This window comes from Anomaloglossus baeobatrachus, chromosome 1, assembly GCF_048569485.1.
Source record: "Anomaloglossus baeobatrachus isolate aAnoBae1 chromosome 1, aAnoBae1.hap1, whole genome shotgun sequence".
NCBI classification, from domain to species: Eukaryota; Metazoa; Chordata; class Amphibia; order Anura; family Aromobatidae; genus Anomaloglossus; species Anomaloglossus baeobatrachus.
The window spans coordinates 391,402,171-391,425,291 of record NC_134353.1 but is presented as its reverse complement, the minus strand read 5'-3'; the positions used below and the strand labels follow the sequence as shown (position 1 = coordinate 391,425,291).

General features: G+C 50.9%; 1 protein-coding gene across 2 annotated transcripts in view; it reads left to right on the top strand.

Annotated features, from left to right (window-relative positions):
- REXO1 (RNA exonuclease 1 homolog) overlaps window positions 1–23,121 on the top strand; it is a 203,595-nt gene that overhangs the window by 62,553 nt on the left and 117,921 nt on the right. For both annotated transcript variants that reach the window (XM_075352558.1, XM_075352557.1), the window contains exon 7: window positions 7,136–7,256. In XM_075352558.1, the coding sequence (XP_075208673.1) occupies window positions 7,136–7,256 (121 nt within the window). The remainder of the gene's footprint in view (window positions 1–7,135; window positions 7,257–23,121) is intronic.

The following is a 23,121-nucleotide window of genomic DNA, read 5'->3' as shown; positions in this document are numbered from 1 at the left end:
CAATAGGGCTGTGTGGGGGGCATTATACTGTACAAGAGGGCTGTGTGGGGGGCATTATACTGTGCAAGAGGGCTGTGTGGGGGACATTATACTGTGCAAGAGGGCTGTGTGAGGGACATACTGTGTAAGGGGGCTGTGTGGGGGACATCATACTGTGTAAGAGGACTGTGTGGGTTTCTAATACTGTTTGTGGCTCTGTTTGGACATGTGTGAGGGGACATTACACTATGTAAGGGGGCTGTGTGGGGAAATTATACTGTGTAAGGCTACTTTCACACATCCGGTTTGAGCAGTGCGGCTCAATCCGGCTGTGAAACCTATGCAACGGATGCGGCGAAAACACTGCATCCTTTGCATAAGTTTTTAAATGCGGCCCGTCCGTTTTTTTTCCTGTTGCGGCACGCTACTGTGCATGCGCAGTGGAAGAAACCGCATGCGGCGGCCAGATGCATTTTTTTTGCATCGCGCCGCATCCGGCGTCCATAGGCATGCATTGAATGGATGCGGCGCAATGCGGTTTTTTTTCCGGACAAAAAAAGTTACAAGATACGTTGCCTCCGGCCGCCGCTTTAATTTTGCCGCATCCGGAAAAAAACGGATGCAACGCAAACCCATCAGGCACAATCCGGTAACAATGTAAATCTATGGGGATAAAACGGATGCGGTACTGGATCAGTTTTACCCGTTTTTTTCCGGATTGTGCCTGATGGAAAAGACCTGATGTGTGAAAGTAGCCTAAGAGGGACTTTGTGGGGACATAATACTGTGTAAGAACTTATTGACGGTCAGTATTTTTCACTACTGTTCGTTCCACTCATGGTTTTGGCATACAAACGGAAAAAAACAAAACTATAAGGCTACTTTCACACATCCGGTTTGAGCCCTGCGGCTCAATCCGGCTGTGAAAACTATGCAACGGATGCGGCGAAAACACCGCATCCTTTGCATAAGTTTTTACATGCGGCCCGTCCGGTTTTTTCCGGTTGCGGCATGCTACTGAGCATGCGCAGTGGAAAAAACCGCATGCGGCGACCGGATGCGTTTTTGTCCGCATCGCGCCGCATCCGGCCTCCATAGGTATGCATTGAAAAATGCGCCGCAGCGGCCGGATGCGGCGCGATGCGGTGTTTTTTGCCGGAGCAAAAAACGTTGCAGGGGACGTTCGATCCGGCCGCCGCATCGGCTAAATCTGCCGCCGCATCGGCTAAATCTGCCGCATGCGGCCAAAACCGGACCGAACGCAAGCCCCTGCGGCACAATACGGCACTAATGTAAGTCTATGCAAAAAAAAACGCCACCGGCGTTACAAAAGCCGGTGGCGGTTTTTCTGCAGAACGCCGTATTGTGCCGCAGAGCAAAAATCCGGATGTGCGAAAGCACCCTTAGGCTGCTTTCACACATCGGTTTTTTGCAATCAGGCACAATCCGGTTTGTGCCTGATGCAACGGATCCGTCTCAGATTGTGTAAAAACTGATGCGACGGATCCGGTAAAAAACGGATCCTTTTTTTTTTTTTTTATGCTGAGAGACCCCATCATCACCGCACACGCAGGCACTCTCGCGTGCATCATCACCACACACCGAGGCACTCCCGCACGCATCATCACTGCACACTCAGGCGCTCCCGCACGCATCATCACTGCACACGCAGGCACTCCCGCACGCATCATCACTGCACACGCAGGCACTCCCGCACTCATCATCACCGCACACGCAGGCACTCTCGCGCGCATCATCACCACACACCGAGGCACTCCCGCACGCATCATCACCGCACACGCAGGCACTCCCGCACGCATCATCACTGCACACGCAGGCACTTCCGCACGCATCATCACCGCACACGCAGGCACTCTCGCGCGCATCATCACCACACACCGAGGCACTCCCGCACGCATCATCACTGCACACGCAGGCACTCCCGCACGCATCATCACTGCACACTCAGGCGCTCCCGCACGCATCATCACTGCAAACGCAGGCACTCCCGCACGCATCATCACTGCACACGCAGGCACTTCCGCATGCATCATCACTGCACACGCAGGCACTCCCGCACGCATCATCACTGCACACGCAGGCACTCCCGCACACATCATCCCCGCATACCCAGGCACTCCCGCACGCATCATCACCGCACATACACCGGCACTACCGCAGGCATCATCACCGCACACCCAGGCACTCCCGCACGCATCATCACCGCACATACACCAGCACACCCACACGCATCATCACCGCACACGCAGGCACTACAGCCCCCATAATCACCGCACACACCCCGGCACTACCTCAGTGACTTCCCCGCTGACAGCGCGACTCCCTTCAGTTGCTGCGTGGAGCTGACAGAGCAGCGGTGTTCTACTGCCGCTCCTGTCAGCTTCATGTAGCAGAGCTGAAAGCGTCGTGGGACCTCTGTGGATTACGTCGGACCTGGAGGGGTATTTGGGGATTTTAATAAAATGGTGAAAGAGGGTGTTTTTTTGTCTTTTCTTCCAAATAAAGGATTTTTCGTTGTGTGTGTTTATTTACTTTCACTTACAGGTTAATCATTGGGGGTGTCTCATAGACGCCTGCCATGATTCACACCTTATTACCCCGATTGCCACAGCACCAGGGCAATTCGGGATGAGCCGGGTAGCGTCCCGGGACTGTCGCACCTAATGGATGCGGCAATTCCGGGCGGCTGCTGGCTCATATTTTTATGCTGCGGGGCTCCCCATAACGTGGAGCCTGTGGGCGGGGAAAGCGGTGAATACGAGATTGAATGAATAATGGGCGCCCGGCTTTTTGAAATCAGGAGAAGCTGCCATAGCAGTGCCTTGCCTGTGATCGGAGAGTAGGAAAGAGAGAGTGAATAAGTCAGTGAGTGTGTCAGTGAGTGAGTGAGTGATTTTCAGACAAGCAATGAATTTATATCACTTCTGGGCATGCTCAGAAGTAAAAACCGAATCTGGTACATGCTTCCGGCGTTTGATGCATGCCACCGGATTCGTCGCGCATAGACTTTCATTATGCACCATGCCGCACAGTGCCGCACTCAGCGCTATGCAGTTTTTTGCCGCTGGCAAAAAACGTTCCTCTCTGCATCCTGTGCGGCCGCCGGAGCAAAAACTGGATCAAACGCAAGTAAATGCGGCACAATCCGGCGCTAATAAAAGTCTATGAGGAAAAACCACCCGGCGGCAAAAAAACGGATGCGTTTTTCTCGCAAAGCGCCGGATTGTGCCGCACCGCAAAAACCTGATGTGTGAAAGCAGCCTAATTGAAGGATTGACAAATGTATGTTTTGGAAGCACTTCTTGTTTTGGCATAGAAATACTTATTAAAAATACTGAATAAAAGCTTAAAGGGAATTTGTCCCCAGGTTTTTTGCTACCCTATCTGAGAGCAGCATAATGTAAAGACAGAGACCCTGATTCCAGTGATGTCACTTACTGAGCTGTTTGCTGTCTTTTTTATAAAATCAATGTTTTTTCTGCTACAGATATAGTGGATACGGAAAGTTTTCAGACCCCTTTTAAATTTTTTCCTTTTTGTTTCATTGCAGCCATTTGGTAAATTGAAAAAAGTTCATTTTTTTTCTCTCATTAATGTACACTCTAATCTTCACATAAAAAAAACAAATGTAGAAATTTTGCAGATTTTTTTAAACATGAAAAACTGAAATATCACATGGTCATAAGTGTTCAGACTCTTTGCTCAGACACTCATATTTAAGTCACATGCTGTCCATATCATTGTGATCCTTCTTGACACTGTTCTACTCCTTCATTGGAGTCCAGCTGTGTTTAATTAAACAGTTAGGACTTGATTTGGAAAGGTGCACACCTGTCTATATAAGACCTCACAGTGCATGTCAGACCAAACGGAATCATGAGGTCAAAGGAGCTGCCCAAGGAGCTCAGAGACAGAATTGTGGCAAGGCAACCTGTAATCCGATGTGGAAATAAATTCCCGTTACAGCAAGTCTTGGTGAGTGCCTTTCGTTCTTATGGATTCTGCAACAGATCTGGCCAAGGTTACAAAAGACTTTCTGCAGTACTCAAGGTTCTGTGCTCAAGAGCACAATGGCCTCCAAGATCCTTAAATGGAAGAAGTTTGGGACCACCAGAACTCTTTCTAGACCTGGCCGTCCGGCCAAACTGAGAAATCATGGGAGAAGAGCCTTGGTGAGAGAGGTAAAGAAGAACCCCAAGATCACTGTGGCTGAGCTCCAGAGATGCAGTAGGGGGATGGGAGAAAGTTCCACAAAGTCAACTATCACTGCAGCCCTCCACCAGTCGGGTTTTTATGGCAGAGTGGCCCGACAGAAGCCTCTCCTCAATGAAAGACCTATGAAAGCCCACATAGTTTGCAAAAAAAAACACATGAAGGACTCCTAGACAATGAGAAATAAGATTCTCTGGTCTGATGAGACGAAGATAAAACTTTTGCTGATAATTCTAAGCTGTATGTGTGGAGAAAACCAGTGACACATGGTGGCAGCATCATGTTATGGGAGTGTTTCTCAGCTGCAGGGACAGGGCGACTAGTTGCAACTGAAACTGAAAGATGAATGCGACCAAGTACAGAGATATCCTGGAAAAAACCTCTTCCAAAGTGCTCTGGACCTCAGACTTGGTCGAAGGAGTGGTCGATGGGGTGCAGAGTGTACATTAATAAGAGAAAAAAAATGAATTTACCAAATGGCTGCAATGAAACAGAGTGAAAAATTTAAAGGGGTCTTTATACTTTCCGTACCCACTGCATAGCAGTTATACAGAACTCATGACTATTCTAGACTACCTGGCAGCACGCCAAGTAGTCTTCTAATGATAATCTACTGCTGACTTAAAGCTGGGTTCACACTAAGCGACAGCGACAACGACGTCGCTGTTACGTCACCATTTTCGGTGACGTAACAGCGACCTTGTAAGTCGCTGTTATGATCGCTGCTTTCACACATCCGGTTTGAGCAGTGCGGCTCAATCCGGCTGTGAAGCCTATGCAACGGATGCGGTGAAAACACCGCATCCTTTGCATAAGTTTTTTACATGCAGCCGGTCCGGTTTTTGCCGCTTGCGGCATGCTACTGAGCATGTGCAGTGGCAAAAAACGCATGCGGCGGCCGGATGCGGTTTTTGCCGCATCCGGCATCCATAGGGATGCATTGGAAAAAGCGCCGCATCGGCCGGATGCGGCGCGATGTGTTTTTTTTTGCCGGAGCAAAAAACGTGCCAGGGAACGTTCCATCCGGCCGCCGCATCGGCTAAATCTGCCGCATGCGGCAAAAACCGGACCGAACGCAAGCCCATGCGGCACTAATTAAAGTCTATGCAGGAAAAACGCAACCGGCAGCAAAAAAAAACGGTTGCGGTTTTCCTGCAAAGTGCCGGATTGTGCCGCATTGCAAAAGCCGGATGTGTGAAAGCAGCCTTAGCTGTCAAACACAGCAGAAGCAGCGATCATAACGTCGCTGTGCTACATGTGCAGAGAGCAGGGAGCCGCGCGCACTGCTTAGCGCTGGCTCCTTGCTCTCCTTGCTACAGTATACATCGGGTTAATTACCCGATGTGTACTGCAGCCACATGTGCACAGAGCAGGAGCCGGCACTGGCAGCAAGAGCGGAGGCTGGTAACGAAGGTAAATATCGGGTAACCAGGGAAAGGTCTTCCCTTGGTTACCCGATGTTTACGCTGGTTACAGCTTACCGCAGCTGCCAGTGCCGGCTCCTGCTCGCTTCATTTCGTCGCTCTCTCACTGTCACACACAGCGATGTGTGTGTCACAGCGGGAGAGTGACGACCAAAAAATGAAGCTGGACATTCAGCAACGACCGGCGACCTCACAGCAGGGGCCAGGTCGTTGCTGGATGTCACATACAGCGACGCGACGTCGCTGCAACGTCACAGAAAATGGTGACGTAGCAGCGATGTCGTTGTCGCGGTGTGTGACACCAGCTTAACAGTGATTTTATCAAAAGCTCATTAAGCAGCTCAGTAAGTGAAACACCACTGGAAGCAGGATCTCTGTCCCTTCATTATTCTGCTTTCAGATTAGGTGGCAAAAACCTGGTGACATATTCCCTTTTAAGCTTTATTGTATTTTTTTTTTTATCAGTATTTCTATGCCAAAGTTGGAGTGCCTCCAAAACCTACATTTGTCAATCCTAGCACCAGTACAGCACTGGCTTTACTTTTTTTATATGAAAATCCTGCTGGTTGGTTCCCTTTTAAGGGTTTTTTATTGATTCTGCTGACATTTCATGTAGCTATAATTTCAGCTGCTGTACCTTAATGCCACACCACTTCATTATTTAAACTCATTCTTGGTTTTCTCATATGCCAGTGATAGTTTTTCTATGCTGACCTCCCAGGAGAAGTTGTCTTTGTGGAAGTTGTGGAAAACCATCTGTTGTTTTCTTCCCCTGTGTTGGTCTCTTTTTTACTGTTGTCTTTATGTAGTAGTAAGACTAGTGTCTTGCTGCCCAGCTCACTAGCCAGGGCTTAGGCACATGATCGCACGTGGGTGGGGTTGGCTGTGTAGATGATAGGCAGTGCAGAATTCAGCCACAGGTGAGTGTTAGGGAGAGGGGGAATGGGTGACCCCTTATCAACAGCGTCCCCTTCAACCTGCCTCCATTCCCTTTGTGCCACACGCATGCTGGGCGTTATCCTCACCCTGGTGTTATAAGAGTTTAAAGTCGAGACATACCCAATTTGAAGTATTCCAAAAAAGGTAGAAGTCACGGGGCACTCAGCCTTCAGTCCAAGATTTATTGTTCAAAATAAGGTAACATGAACAAGTTATAGCAAGGGAGGGGGAGCGGTGAGGGAGAGCTCAACGGACGACGGCCGTTTCACACTGACTAGGCGCTTCTACGGGTTCACTTGTTCATGTTACCTTATTTTGAACAATAAATCTTGGACTGAAGGCTGAGTGCCCCATGACTTCTACCTTTTTTGGAATCTGCATCTAATCCTGGGACTACACACGGAGTGAGCACCGCCCGTCCCAGCAAGACATAGACTCCAGAGGACCTCTGTAAGTACACCGTCTCCTGTTTGCAGTGTGGTGCCGCCATCTAGTGCTTTTTTTTCCTTGTTGAATGATCCAATTTAAAGTATATTGCATCTTTCTTTTGTGTTTTACAGGCTCTAGAAGAGGAAAAAATGGTTTACAGCCGAAGCAGCAGTCGTAACATATATCTTAGTGTGGCAGTCAACACGCTGAAGAAACTGAGGAGCCAAGGATCCGAGAAAAAACCATTTCCCAGTGAGTAAACACATTTTTTTTTTGAGTATGTTAAGAATGGGATAAAATTTTTAATTTAGTTGAGCTGACACTAAAAACTTATTTTGAAGTCCTGTAGAAATGTGGTGCAGAAATTTATTTTACATTTCGCCTTTATGAAAAAGCCATGGCGTTAAAAGGAAGCGGTCATGCTACATAAAGGTATTTTTCTATTTCTATATTTTTAATGAGATGAAAAATAAAGGGGGTTGATTTAGAATTTTTATATTTTTCGGGAATACTTTCCAAAACTTTGTTTTCTACACTTTCTTGCATTTGATTATCTTCTTAGGGAACTTAGCTGCGATTGTTTGTGCTATACAGCGGGTGAAATAAGTATTGAATACGTCACCAATCTACACAGGCAAAGAAATCAAACCATAAATGTCCAAAACATAGAAAACACCTGCTGATGTATTCCCTTTATACAGTGCCTACAAGTAGTATTCAACCCCCTGCAGATTTAGCAGGTTTGATAAGATGCAAATAAGTTAGAGCCTGCAAACTTCAAACAAGAGCAGGATTTATTAACAGATGCATAAATCTTACAAACCAACAAGTTATGTTGCTCAGTTAAATTTTAATAAATTTTCAACATAAAAGTGTGGGTCAATTATTATTCAACCCCTAGGTTTAATATTTTGTGGAATAACCCTTGTTTGCAATTACAGCTAATAATCGTCTTTTATAAGACCTGATCAGGCCGGCACAGGTCTCTGGAGTTATCTTGGCCCACTCCTCCATGCAGATCTTCTCCAAGTTATCTAGGTTCTTTGGGTGTCTCATGTGGACTTTAATCTTGAGCTCCTTCCACAAGTTTTCAATTGGGTTAAGGTCAGGAGACTGACTAGGCCACTGCAACACCTTGATTTTTTCCCTCTTGAACCAGGCCTTGGTTTTCTTGGCTGTGTGCTTTGTGTCGTTGTCTTGTTGGAAGATGAAATGACGACCCATCTTAAGATCCTTGATGGAGGAGCGGAGGTTCTTGGCCAAAATCTCCAGGTAGGCCGTGCTATCCATCTTCCCATGGATGCGGACCAGATGGCCAGGCCCCTTGGCTGAGAAACAGCCCCACAGCATGATGCTGCCACCACCATGCTTGACTGTAGGGATGGTATTCTTGGGGTCGCATGCAGTGCCATCCAGTCTCCAAACGTCACGTGTGTGGTTGGCACCAAAGATCTCGATCTTGGTCTCATCAGACCAGAGAACCTTGAACCAGTCTGTCTCAGAGTCCTCCAAGTGATCATGAGCAAACTGTAGACGAGCCTTGACATGACGCTTTGAAAGTAAAGGTACCTTACGGGCTTGTCTGGAACGGAGACCATTGCGGTGGAGTAAGTTACTTATGGTATTGACTGAAACCAATGTCCCCACTGCCATGAGATCTTCCCGGAGCTCCTTCCTTGTTGTCCTTGGGTTAGCCTTGACTCTTCGGACCAGCCTGGCCTCGGCACGGGTGGAAACTTTCAAAGGCTGTCCAGGCCGTGGAAGGCTAACAGTAGTTCCATAAGCCTTCCACTTCCGGATGATGCTCCCAACAGTAGAGACAGGTAGGCCCAACTCCTTGGAAAGGGTTTGTACCCCTTGCCAGCCTTGTGACCCTCCACGATCTTGTCTCTGATGGCCTTGGAATGCTCCTTTGTCTTTCCCATGTTGACCAAGTATGAGTGCTGTTCACAAGTTTGGGGAGGGTCTTAATTAGTCAGAAAAGGCTGGAAAAAGAGATAATTAATCCAAACATGTGAAGCTCATTGTTCTTTGTGCCTGAAATACTTCTTAATACTTTAGGGGAACCAAACAGAATTCTTGTGGTTTGAGGGGTTGAATAATAAATGACCCTCTGAATAAACTTTTCACAATTTAAAAAAAAAAAGAAAAAAAGAAATAACATTCTTTTTTGCTGCAGTGCATTTCTCACTTCCAGGCTGATCTACAGTCCAAATGTCACAATGCCAAGTTAATTCCGAATGTGTAAACCTGCTAAATCTGCAGGGTGTTGAATACTACTTGTAGGCACTCTATGTGTATCTATAGATATTTTATATACAGTATCTATATAGATATATATATTTTTTTATAGCACAATCTTTATTAAAGGTAATATGTCAGCAGGTTTTTACTATGTTTTGGACATCTATGGTTTGATTCCTTTGCCTGTGTGAATTGGATGGGTTGTTGCCATCATCTGGTGAGAAATTCATGACAATGGCATCTTTAGAAATATATTTACTTAGAAAAAAGAGAATTTTGTTTACTTACCGTAAATTCTTTTTCTTATAGTTCCGTATTGGGAGACCCAGACCATGGGTGTTTAGCTTCTGCCTCCGTAGGACACACAAAGTACTACAGTTAAAAGTGTAGCTCCTCCCTCTGAGCTTATACACCCCCTGGAGAACCAGATCTAGCCAGTTTAGTGCAAAAGCTGAAGGAGAATAGCCACCCACAAGTAAAAACAGAGCAAGAACCGGAACAACCGGAGACTCTGTCAACAACAACAGCCAGTGATAACACACGGAACAAGAAAGTGCCAACAGGCAACAGGGAGGGTGCTGGGTCTCCCAATACGGAACTATAAGAAAAAGAATTTACGGTAAGTAAACAAAATTCTCTTTTTCTTTATCGTGCCTATGGGAGACCCAGGCCATGGGACGTCTCAAAGCAGTCCATGGGTGGGAAATAAACAGAAAAACTAAGAAGTAGGCAGAACCTAACTTCACAAGTGGGCGACAGCCGCCTGAAGGATGCGTCTGCCCAAGCTCACATCTGCCGAAGCATGAACATGCACTTGGTAGTGCTTCGAAAAGGTATGCAGGCTAGTCCAAGTGGCAGCCTGACAGACTTGTTGAGCCGTAGCCTGGTGCCTGAAAGCCCAAGAGGCACCGACAGCTCTGGTCGTGTGTGCCTTGATCCCCGGCGGGGGAGGCACCTGAGAACACTGGCAGGCGTCCGAAATGGTCGACCTAATCCAACGGGCTAAGGTCGGCTTAGAAGCATAGAGGCCCTTGCGCCGACCTGTGGTTAGCACAAAAAGAGAGGTGCACCGCCTAAGAACAGCGGTGCGAGACACATAGATCCAGAGCGCACGCACCAGATCCAAAGTATGCAACGCTTTTTCAAAGCGATGAACAGGAGCCGGACAAAAGGAAGGTAGGGTAATGTCCTGGTTAAGGTGGAAAGGAGAGACCACCTTAGGAAGAAAGTCCGGAGTCGGACGGAGAACCACCTTGTCTTGATGAAAAACCAAAAAAGTGACTCCGAAGAGAGCGCAGCCAAATCAGAGACTCTCCTGAGGGAAGTTATGGCCACTAGAAAGACCACTTTCTGTGAAAGACGAAACAAAGAAACCTCCCTAAGAGGCTCAAAGGGGGGTTTCTGCAATACCGTGAGGACCAAGTTAAGGTCCCAGGGATCCAAGGGCCGCCGGTAAGGCAGAATGATGTGAGACGCACCCTGCATGAAGGTGCGGACCTGAGCCAGCCGGGCGAGACGCCGCTGGAACAGCACTGACAGAGCTGAGACTTGTCCCTTAAGAGAGTTGAGGGACAGTCCCAGCAGCAGACCGGACTGTAGAAGGGACAGAAGGGTCGGCAAGGAAAATGGCCAGGGAGGATGGCCGGAAGAGCGACACCAGGACAGGAAAATTTTCCAAGTCCTGTGATAGATCTTGGCGGAGGAAGACTTACGGGCCCGAGTCATAGTGGAGATGACTTCAGGAGGGATACCAGAAGTCGTCAAGATCCAGGACTCAAGAGCCACGCCGTCAATCTGAGAGCCGCAGAATTCTGGCGGAAAAACGGACCTTGTGAGAGAAGGTCTGGACGGTCCGGAAGATGCCACGGCATCTCTACGGACAGATGGAGCAGGTCTGGGTACCAAGCTCGCCTGGGCCAGCCCGGTGCAATGAGGATGACTCGACGGCCCTCCATTCCGATCTTGCGCAGGACTCTGGGCAAGAGAGCTAGAGGGGGAAACACGTAGGACAGACAAAACTGGGACCAGTCTTGAACCAGAGCGTCTGCGACGAATGCCTGAGGATCGTGGGAGCGAGCCACGTAAACCGGAACCTTGTTGTTGTGACGGGATGCCATTAGGTCCACGTCCGGAGTGCCCCATTTGCGGCAGATTGACTGAAACACTGCCGGGTGCAGGGACCACTCGCCACCGTCCACGGTTTGACGGCTGAGATAATCTGCCTCCCAGTTTTGTACGCCTGGGATGTGGACTGCGGATATGGTGGACTTGGAGTCCTCCGCCCATTTGAAGAATGCGTTGGACTTCCAACATTGCCAGGCGGCTGTGTGTCCCGCCTTGGTGATTGATGGAGGCAACCGCTGTCGCGTTGTCTGACTGGACTCGAATGTGCATGCCCGCCAACAGGTGGTGAAAGGCTAGGAGAGCTAGAAGCACAGCTCTGGTTTCCAGCACATTGATTGAAAGGGCTGACTCGGACGGAGTCCAAGTGCCCTGTGCTCTGTGGTGGAGATATACCGCTCCCCAGCCGGATAGGCTGGCATCCGTGGTGAGAATCACCCAGGACGGAGTCAGAAAGGAGCGCCCCTGCGACAGAGAGAGGGGCCGAAGGCACCACTGAAGAGAACTCCTGGTCTGTGGCGACAGAGCCACCAACCTGTGCAAGGAGGAAGGCCGCTTGTCCCAACAGCGGAGAATGTCCAGCTGCAGGGGACGCAGATGGAACTGGGCAAAGGGAACAGCCTCCATTGACGCCACCATTTGACCCAGCACCTGCATCAGGCGCCTGAGGGAATAACGGCGGGGTCTCAGCAGAGAGCGCACCGGCAGTTGGAGGGACTGCGGTTTGACTAATGGCAACTTCACAAGTGCCGTCAAAGTCTCGAACTGCATCCCTAAGTACGTGAGCCTCTGGGTCGGAGTCAGAGTGGATTTTGGCAGATTGATAAGCCACCCGAATTGGGCTAGAGTGGCGAGAGTGAGCGAGACACTCCGCTGACAGTCTGCACTGGATGAAGCCTTGACAAGAAGGTCGTCCAGGTAAGGAATCACTGCCAACCCCTGGAGGTGCAGAACCGCAACCACTGCTGCCATGACCTTGGTGAATACCCGAGGGGCCGTGGCTAACCCGAAGGGGAGAGCCACGAATTGGAAATGTTCCTCTCCGATTGCAAAACGTAGCCAACGCTGGTGTGAATCTGCAATTGGCACATGCAGATAGGCATCTCTGATGTCGATGGATGCCAGGAAATCCCCTTGGGTCATTGAGGCAATGACTGACCGCAGAGACTCCATGCGAAAATGCCGCACCTGAACATGCTTGTTGAGAAGCTTGAGATCCAGGATGGGCCGGAAGGAACGTCCTTTTTGGGGACTAGGAAGAGATTTGAGTAGAAACCTCTGAACCGTTCCCGGGCGGGAACCGGTACAATTACTCCGTTGGCCTGCAAGGATGCCACTCCTGAGAGAAGGCGGCGGCCTTGGAGCAGGGGGGAGTTGACAGAAAAAATCTGTTTGGCGGGCTGGAAGAAAATTCTATCCTGTAGTCGTGGGAGATGATATCCCGCACCCACTGATCGGAGACGTGTTGAAACCACGCGTCGCCAAAGTGGGAGAGCCTGCCACCGACTAAGGACGTTGCTGGCGCGGACAGATAGTCATGAGGAGGCTGCCTTAGTGGCAGCCACTCCTGCGGTCTTCTGTGGACACTCTTTTGTGCGCCAGTTGGATTTTTGGTCCTTAGCTGAGTTAGCGGACGAGGACGAGGACGACCAGTTAGAGGAACGAAAGGAACGAAACCTCGACTGATTCCTCCCCTGGACAGGTTTCCTGGTTTTGGTTTGTGGCATGGAAGTACTCTTCCCGCCAGTAGCTTCCTTAATAATTTCATCCAGCTGTTCACCGAACAGCCGGGACCCAGCAAAGGGGAGTCCAGCAAGGTACTTCTTTGAAGAAGCATCTGCCTTCCACTCTCTAAGCCACAAGATCCTGCGGATAGCGAGGGAATTAGCCGAAGCCACCTCAGTGCGGTGAGAAGCCTCCAGCATGGCAGACATGGCATAGGATGAGAAAGCTGAAGCCTGAGCAGTTAAGGTAACCATCTCGGGCATAGATTCCTTAGTGAGGGAATGCATCTCCTCCAGAGAAGCAGAGATGGCTTTGAGAGCCCACACTGCTGCAAAAGTCGGGGAGAACGAGGCCCCTGCCGCCTCATATACAGATTTGGCCAGAAGGTCAACCTGGCGGTCAGTGGAATCCTTAAGCGAGGTGCCATCAGCCACTGATACATCGGTCCGGGCTGAGATTCTAGACACCGGGGGGTCTACCTTTGGTGAATGAGCCCACTCCTTGACCACCTCAGGTGGAAAGGGAAAACGGTCAACAGAACCACGCTTTGGGAAGCGTTTGTCAGGGCAGGCCCTGGGCTTGGTCACAGCGGCCTGAAAATTGGAGTGGTTAAAGAACACACTCTTTGTCCTCTTAGGCGAGGTAAACTGGTGCTTTTCTGCCAGAGAGGGTTGTTCCTCCTGATACTGGTGGATTGAGATCCAGAACAGAATTAATGGATGCAATCAAATCACTAACATCTGAGTCACTTTCGGATAGACCAATGGGGCACATGGAGGTAGTCTCCGAGCCCCCAGTAAAGGCATCCTCCTCGTCATTCGAGTCAGCTTCTGAGACCGAGCCGCGGGACGAGGAAGGAGAGGGAGCCCTGCATCTCCTTTTAGAAGGACGGGGCCTGGGACCAGAGGATGAATCCTCTGTGAGCTCCGGTCCTGAGAGAGACCTAGCAGCAGAGGCACCCTGTGAAGGGGGCTGATGCATGCTCAGCAAAGTCCTGGACAAATGTCCCATGGAGTCAGCAAAAGACTGGGAGATAGACCTGGTTAAGGATTCTACCCATGCCGGGGGGTCAGCCACAGGGGCCGGAGCAGCCTGAGAGACCCCTGGGGGTGTGATTCCAGGCTGAGGCATCGTCAGGTTAGAGCAGGCATCACAATGTGGATAGGTGCTCGGTTCCGACAGAAGGAGCTTACATGCAGTGCATACCGAAAACCGCTTTGGAGCCTTGCTCCTAGTGTGTGACATGCTGCTGGAGTGAGGGCTCTGCCAGAATGACCCCCAGAGAATATATACAGAGGTCCACAACCAGAGGTTGTGGCTTACCAGACCGCTGGAGCGGTTTGTGTGCCCTCCAGATCCCGAAGCCCGGACCCCCAAGCACCTCAGCAGGGGAGCTGCAGACCAGTGCTGATCGCAGGGAAAACGCTGAGAAAATGGCCGCCGAAGCGGAGAGGGGGCGGGACTTACTCTGAGAGCGGAATCTGGAGGGCCATAGAGACTTATAGGGGAGGAGACATGTACTCAATGAGGAGTGTCTCTCCCCTATGCAGAACGGCCGCAGGGCGGAGCCGCGCTGTCCCTCTGCATGAATGACATGCGAGGACAGTGAAAACGAAACTAGGCCTCCGGGGAAGCCGGGGCCTAAATTTGAGTGGTGCGGCCGGCGTGCAGGCACCATCGGCGCGGTTCTCCGGCGACAGCCAGAGAACTCGCCGGAAATGTCACAAAATACACTCAGCACACTCTCCCCCAACAATAAAGTGCAGGGACCCCCAATATATAAACGTCTCAGGTACTTGGCTTGCTGAGACGCCGGGTTCCAAGTCCCTGGGGATGAGTGCTCCGTCCAGCAGGGTCCTGAAGGGATGCGGATGGAGACCGGTCTCCTGCCAAGCATGGAGAACCGTGCTGGCTCCCACTTCAAGCCAGAGCCCAGGAGGGATGGTGAAGGAGCACAGCATGTAAGGCTCCAGCCTTGGAATCAACCTTAACAGCACCGCCGACACAGTGGGGTGAGAAGGGACATGCCGGGAGTCCAGACTGGACCCGCTTTTCTTCAAACTCGTTTCAAAAATCAAAGAAATCAGATGAGAATGCATGTGTGGATGTATGCCTCCTGACACAAAGCGATAAACTGGCTAGATCTGGTTCTCCAGGGGGTGTATAAGCTCAGAGGGAGGAGCTACACTTTTGAGTGTAGTACTTTGTGTGTCCTCCGGAGGCAGAAGCTATACACCCCATCCATGGTCTGGGTCTCCCATAGGAACGATAAAAAAAAATTGGTGATGTTTTCAATACTTATTTCACCCGCTGTATAGCACAAACAGTTGCAGTTAAGTCCACTAAGAAAATTAACAAAAAACGTTTGAGAAAATTTAAAAAAAAAACCCCAATATATAAAAACTCTAATCAACCTGACCAGGCGCTTAGGACCGCACAGGCACGCTGCTGAGCACAGCACATGAGACGCTCCCTGCAGAACTGATCCGGAGCTTCGGACCAGACTGGCACACTGCTGAGCACAGCACAAGAAGCACTCTGGCAGCGCTGAGCCGGCACTTGGGACCGGACGGGCATACTGCACAGTACGGCATGTGAGACACCCATTGGCAGAGCTGAGGAGGTGCTTTGGACCTCACAGGCATGCTGCTCAGCACAGCACATGAAATGCACCCCTGAAGAGCTGAGCTGGCGCTTAGAATCACACGGGCACGCTGCTGAGCACAGCACAAAATGCGCCCTGGCAGGGCTCAGCTGGCGCTTAGGACTGCATGGGCACGCTGATGAGCACAGAACATGAGATGTGCCTCTGCAGAGCTGAGCCGGCGCTTAGGACTGCATGGGCACGCTAATGAACAGCGCATACGAAACGTGCCCCGGCAGGGCTGAGCCAGCGCTTTGGACCACACGGGCACGTTGCTAAGCACGGCACGAGATTTGTCCCGGCAGGGCTGAGCTGGCACTTAGGATAGCACGGGCATGCTGCTGAGCACAGCATATAAGACGTGCCTCTGCACGGCTGATCCGGCGCTTAGGACCGCATAGGCACACTGCTGAGCTCAGCACATGCGATGTACCTCTGCAGAGCACAGCTGGCCCTTAGGACCACACATGCATGCTGCTAATGCCTCTGCAGAGCACAGCCGGCGCTTAGGACCACACATGCATGCTGCTAATGCCTCTACAGAGCACAGCCGGCGCTTAGGACCACACATGCATGCTGCTAATGCTTCTGCAGAGCACAGCCGGTGCTTAGGACCACACATGCATGCTGCTAATGCCTCTGCAGAGCACAGACGGTGCTTAGGACCACACATGCATGCTGATAATGCCTATGCAGAGCACAGCCGGCGCTTAGGACCGCACATGCATGCCGCTAATGCCTCTGCAGAGCACAGCCGGCGCTTAGGACCGCACATGCATGCCGCCAATGCCTCTGCAGAGCACAGCCGGCGCTTAGGACCGCACATGCATGCCGCTAATGCCTCTGCAGAGCACAGCCGGCGCTTAGGACCGCACATGCATGCTGCTAATGCCTCTGCAGAGCACAGCCGGCGCTTAGGACCACACATGCATGCTGCTAATGCCTCTGCAGAGCACAGCCGGTGCTTAGGACCACACATGCATGCTGCTAATGCCTCTGCAGAGCACAGCCGGTGCTTAGGACCACACATGCATGCTGCTAATGCCTCTGCAGAGCACAGCCGGTGCTTAGGACCACACATGCATGCTGCTAATGCCTCTGCAGAGCACAGCCGGCGCTTAGGACCGCACATGCATGCTGCTAATGCCTCTGCAGAGCACAGCCGGCGCTTAGGACCGCACATGCATGCTGCAAATGCCTCTGCAGAGCACAGCCGGCGCTTAGGACCACACATGCATGCTGCTAATGCCTCTGCAGAGCACAGCCGGTGCTTAGGACCACACATGCATGCTGCGAATGCCTCTGCAGAGCACAGCCGGTGCTTAGGACCGCACATGCATGCTGCTAATGCCTATGCAGAGCACAGCCGGCGCTTAGGACCGCACATGCATGCTGCTAATGCCTCTGCAGAGCACAGCCGGCGCTTAGGACCGCACATGCATGCTGCTAATGCCTCTGCAGAGCACAGCCGGCGCTTAGGACCGCACATGCATGCTGCTAATGCCTCTGCAGAGCACAGCCGGCGCTTAGGACCGCACATGCATGCTGCTAATGCCTCTGCAGAGCACAGCCGGCGCTTAGGACCACACATGCATGCTGCTAATGCCTCTGCAGAGCACAGCCGGCGCTTAGGACCGCACATGCATGCTGCTAATGCCTCTGCAGAGCACAGCCGGTGCTTAGGACATTCTTGCATCCCCGAATTGCTTCTGCTCCAAAACAAGATCGCATTAACACAAGACAAACTGCAATAAAGCCAGAACGGCCCTGAAAGTCAAAGAGAGTGTCACCCCACCCCAATAACGCAATCTACACGCGTATTCCTAGAGGGGATATGGCCGGAGGGGCGGCCAGAGCCGGGCGCAATGGTTGCAGATAACGCCCCCCAGGTAGCTTTAGCGCTCGGTGCGGCTATCACTCCAGCAGACGTGGCCGTACTGTTGGGGGTTTCCCCGAGCACATGCCCGGCCGTGTCTCCCATACCCAGCAGACTGTACAGTGCTCGCGGCCAGGCCTGCCCCAGTGCAGCTCAGCGCTGACATAACACACGGCCCCGCACAGTGACCGCACCACAGGCCGCCGGAGAGGAGCTGCACGGCACGAGCGGGGAGGTGAGCGAGGCGGCTTCCTGCGGCTACGTATTAACCCCTTCACCCCCCGGCGATTTTCCGTTTTCATCCCTCTCCCAAGAGCCATAACGTTTTTATTGTGCAGTCATTATGGCCATATGAGGGATTGGTTTCGTGGGATGAGTTGTACTTTTGATTGACTCCTTCCATTCTGCCCCATTGTACTGAAAAACAGAGAAAAAGTGCAGTGAAAGTGCAAGAAAAGTGCCATGTCCATGATAGGGCTTGTTATACATATAATGTACGCCTACAGCGGTCACTCCCTGGTAACGGACACGAGTTCTTACACCAAACATGTATAGGGTTACATTTCTCATAAAGTGGTGGATACAAATTCAGACGTGTGTCCACAGCAAGAATTGCGCTTTTCTCGCCGTCTTCTGAGACCCGTAGCGTTCTCATTTTTTCAGATCTGGGGATCAGTGATGGCTTATTTTTTGCGCCATGAGCTGATGTTTATAATTATACTATTTCTGCTTAGATGTGATGTTTTGATCGCCTGTTATTAAATTTTAAAGGGAACCTATCACCAGATTTGGTGACTATAGGCTGCAGCCACCACCAGTAGGCTCGTATACTGCATTCTAACATGCTGTATATAAGAGCCCAGGCCACTGTGTACAATGTAAAAAAACACTTTATAATACTTACCAAATGGTCAATGCGCTGCAGACTGGTCAGATGGGCATCTCAGTCCTCCGGTGCCTCCTCTTTCGGCCATCTTTGCCCTCCTTCTTTTGAAGCCACAGTGTATGACGCGTCATGATGGCGCATGAAGGTCAAAATTGGCTCCATCACTAAGGGGTTAATGAAGGTGTAAATAAACAGTTTTTTGCTTCAATGGTGAGTGCCACTGATCTTTTTTGGACATATCTTTGTATGTGCTTGTCCATATACAATGTGTACACGTCTGTATATTTTATGGGTGCATATCTGCATATTGTATGTGTGCAGGTCTGCGTAGTGTGTGCGCGCAGGTCTGCGTAGTGTGTGCGCGCAGGTCTGCGTAGTGTGTGCGCGCAGGTCTGCGTAGTGTGTGCGCGCAGGTCTGCGTAGTGTGTGCGCGCAGGTCTGCGTAGTGTGTGCGCAGGTCTGCGTAGTGTGTGCGCAGGTCTGCGTAGTGTGTGCGCAGGTCTGCGTAGTGTGTGCGCAGGTCTGCGTAGTGTGTGCGCAGGTCTGCGTAGTGTGTGCGCAGGTCTGCGTGCTGTGTGCGCAGGTCTGCGTGCTGTGTGCGCAGGTCTGCGTGCTGTGTGCGCAGGTCTGCGTGCTGTGTGCGCAGGTCTGCGTGCTGTGTGCGCAGGTCTGCGTGCTGTGTGCGCAGGTCTGCGTGCTGTGTGCGCAGGTCTGCGTACTGTGTGCGCAGGTCTGCGTACTGTGTGCGCAGGTCTGCGTACTGTGTGCGCAGGTCTGCGTACTGTGTGTGCATGTCTGCGTACTGTGTGTGTGCATGTCTGCGTACTGTGTGTGTGCATGTCTGCGTACTGTGTGTGTGCATATCTGCGTACTGTGTGTGTGCATGTCTACGTAGTGTGTGTGCTTGTTTGTGTGTGTGTGCATGTCTGCGCACTGTATGTGTGCATGTCTGCGTACTGTGTGTGCTTGTTTGTGTACTGTGTGCTTGTTTGCATACTGTATGTGTGCATGTCTGCATACTGTGTGTGTGTGTGTGTGCATGTCTACGTACTGTGTGTATGCTTGTTTGCGCACTGTATGTGTGCATGTCTGCGCACTGTATGTGTGCATGTCTGCGCACTGTATGTGTGCATGTCTGCGCACTGTATGTGTGCATGTCTGCGCACTGTATGTGTGCATGTCTGCGCACTGTATGTGTGCATGTCTGCGCACTGTATGTGTGCATGTCTGCGCACTGTATGTGTGCATGTCTGCGCACTGTATGTGTGCATGTCTGCGCACTGTATGTGTGCATGTCTGCGCACTGTGTGTGTGCATGTCTGCGTACTGTGTGTGTGCATGTCTGCGTACTGTGTGCTTGTTTGCATACTGTATGTGTGCATGTCTGCGTACTGTGTGTGTGTGTGCTTGTGACTGCCGAGACCCACCAACCGGTTCCCCCTCCCCACCGCGCAATGAAGGAGACCACACATGGAATATCTTTCTTTTGTACTTTATTGAAGGTATCCACGTAACACCATTCAATGTTGATATAAAAGGGGGTTGCTTGATATTTTGGCCACAGCTTTAACCACAGGCACAAATCCGCCTTAAACCTGAGGGAGGAGGCCCGATGCCTACGGCCGTCCGTAGCAGGTTGGCTCTCACCAAATCCCTCTTCCACCGGCTGTGACTTTGAAATTGAACCATAACCTTTTTCCATAGGCACAAAACCGCCTTAAACCTGAGGGAGGAGGCCCGATGCCTACGGCCGTCCGTGGCAGGTAGGCTCTCCAAATCCCTCTTCCACCGGCTTTGACTTCCGAACTTGTAACAGAACCTTCTTAAGGGAGGGAGGGCGGGCGATGCTCACCCTGAGGGCAGATTGTGGCAAGAGGAAGGAGGGACTCCGGAGGCTGCTTATATGCCCTGGAGGAGGTCCCAGCAGGGAAGGGGGGTCAGCGGGGGGCATTGCACAATGGGAAGGAGGGAGAGGTGACCATGGGGGACGTAGCGAGGGGCTCAGCAGTCAGGGGCAGCGGCATCGGCCGCAGTGCCCTGCAGACTGCCGAGACCCACCAACCGGTTCCCCCTCCCCACCGCGCAATGAAGGAGACCACACATGGAATATCTTTCTTTTGTACTTTATTGAAGGTATCCACGTAACACCATTCAATGTTGATATAAAAGGGGGTTGCTTGATATTTTGGCCACAGCTTTAACCACAGGCACAAATCCGCCTTAAACCTGAGGGAGGAGGCCCGATGCCTACGGCCGTCCGTGGCAGGTTGGCTCTCACCAAATCCCTCTTCCACCGGCCACGGAGTGGCGAAGGCCCAAGCCTGAGCTGCGACCCCCACACAGGGCCCTTATGGCCCGCTCAACCCCGTCCTTACTGTCCGACAGGAAATTGTCTAGGCCTATATCATTAAGGCTAAAACCATCCTCTAGCACCAAACGGCTGACCTCTGATTCCAGCATCTCGTGTCCAGGCACTATCCCTCTTCCTGACGCTATAAATTTGGCGATCTGCATATTAACGTGTTGCCTTGACCTTTCCACAGCCGCTATGTTCCTTGCCCCTGTACAACTCAATCTCGGTAATATACTGGACCATACCCCCACTACGTTGCTAAAGAAGCTGCTGAACTTATCTAGGAAAGAAGCTGCTGAACTTATCTAGGACCACTTGCATGACTGCAAGCAGATCCTGGATCCTCACATTTACCAGGTCATTTCCACCCGTGAATGACCAGCACTACTAGGCCAGTGGCTACTCTGGATATGCTCACTACCACGGGCAGGACCTGGGCCCAGGCCAGGCCCCGAACTCTTCTCCAGTGAAACTTGAGGTCACAAACTTACAGCACGCTTCCACCCGGTCTCGACTCAGTCCGCCGTGCTGCCCAGAATATGTGTGAGTGACCTAGGATCCAGATGCTAGGTCTCGACAGATCTAAAAGAAAAACGGTTACCTCTCTTGTATGCAAAACATTTTCCATCATTGTGTCAGTAAACATCATTGTATTAATGTTTCTTTAGGTTTGAAGGTGCTTAGATAACCGAGATGATATACATATATTTATTTAACATTTTTTTTTTTTTTTTTGTGTAATATATAAACGTGGCAAACAGTGGACAACTGGTGGCAGGGAACTACAGGACTGCACGGATAGGTATGAAGCTGGCCCTTGCTGCCTCGGTTGTCGTGTCGATGCGGAAGGAGTGCATGCCATAATCTCCTGGTTGTAGGTCCAGGTAGGAAATAGACATTTTGAGCAATGCCGAAAGTTGTGTCGCCATGAGCGGGATCACTCTGCGTGCTCCAAGAAGAATTTGTTGGGAACCCAAGACTCTAAGTGTCGCTGCAAGGTAAGGATGGGACATAGGATACCTGAAAACGGGAAAATAGGGAACCAAACTCCTCTACCGAGCTGATCTGTTTTGGAGCGCCTTATGCGAACCCGTACTCCACCATTGCAAACTATAACATTGTCGTGTAACAGACCACCGGTGCGACCTAGGGACCTGCTAACTAATTCGCTGACCGTCAAGGCTCCGAAGAATGCTAGCGAGAAGGCGGCCGAGAACAAGAGGACCTCGCTGTCATTGGTGCAAACGTCGCCTAGCTGGTTTATTATGCCGGAAAGGATGGCGAATGAAATGGCCTTCCTGTTCTCCGTGCACCAGCGCTTCCAGCCTTTAACGGCCTGTTTGAACAGAAAGGCCTTGGTGACATCGGTCTATCCACGAACCTGAAAGTGAGAGGCTATTCCTGCAACCCGCTACTACGCTACTGTGCCCGGCAAGCCACTGGTATGTAGATGCGTTATGTCTCGAGCAACGGAATTGCTAAGAAAAACCGCGGACACCTGGCTAGGCAGCGGTTGAACTATATTGAAATCATTCGTCCCAAGCCTTACCATACAAATGCCACGTTGATGGGATGCCTTAACCAGCGGAATCAACTGTCCACGGGGACCGTCCAGGGGGACTGTGGACACTTTTGGCCATTGTTGTCAGATTCTGGGTGCAATGCCCGAAACTTCTGAAAATCAAATGCAATAAGGCATCAGCGATAGTGTTATCAATCCCCGGTATGTGGCTGGCCTTGACCCAGATATTATGTTCAAGGCACTTAAGAACTAAGTATCGTAGCAAGCTGATCACCGGTGGTGAGGAAGATGCGAGGTGGTTAACGGCGTGGACGACACTTATGTAGTCAGTCCTGAAGCGGGTCCGATTGTTCGCCAACTTTTCTGCCCAAAGACTTGTAGCTACTATTATAGGGAACAGCTCGAGTAAAGTTTTTTTTTTTTTTTTTTTGTTTTTTTTTTTTTTTGTCCGTCCAGACAGGTGCCATGTGTTGGGCCAGCGATTAGCGTACCAATTGGGACCAAGGTAAACTCCGAATCCGGTGGACCCGGCAGCATCCGAAAATAGATATATCAGCGCTGGAAACTTCCTGTTCCTGGAAACATGAACGCCCATTGTAAGTAGCAATGAGGGACCTCCATACACGTAGGTCCTCACGTAGAGCGCTGGTGATGCAAATCCTTTGATGGGAGGCAGTTATGCTCCTAGTGGCCAGGCAGAGCCTCAGGGAAAAGCCCCTTCCCATGGGCATGACTCTAAAGGCGAA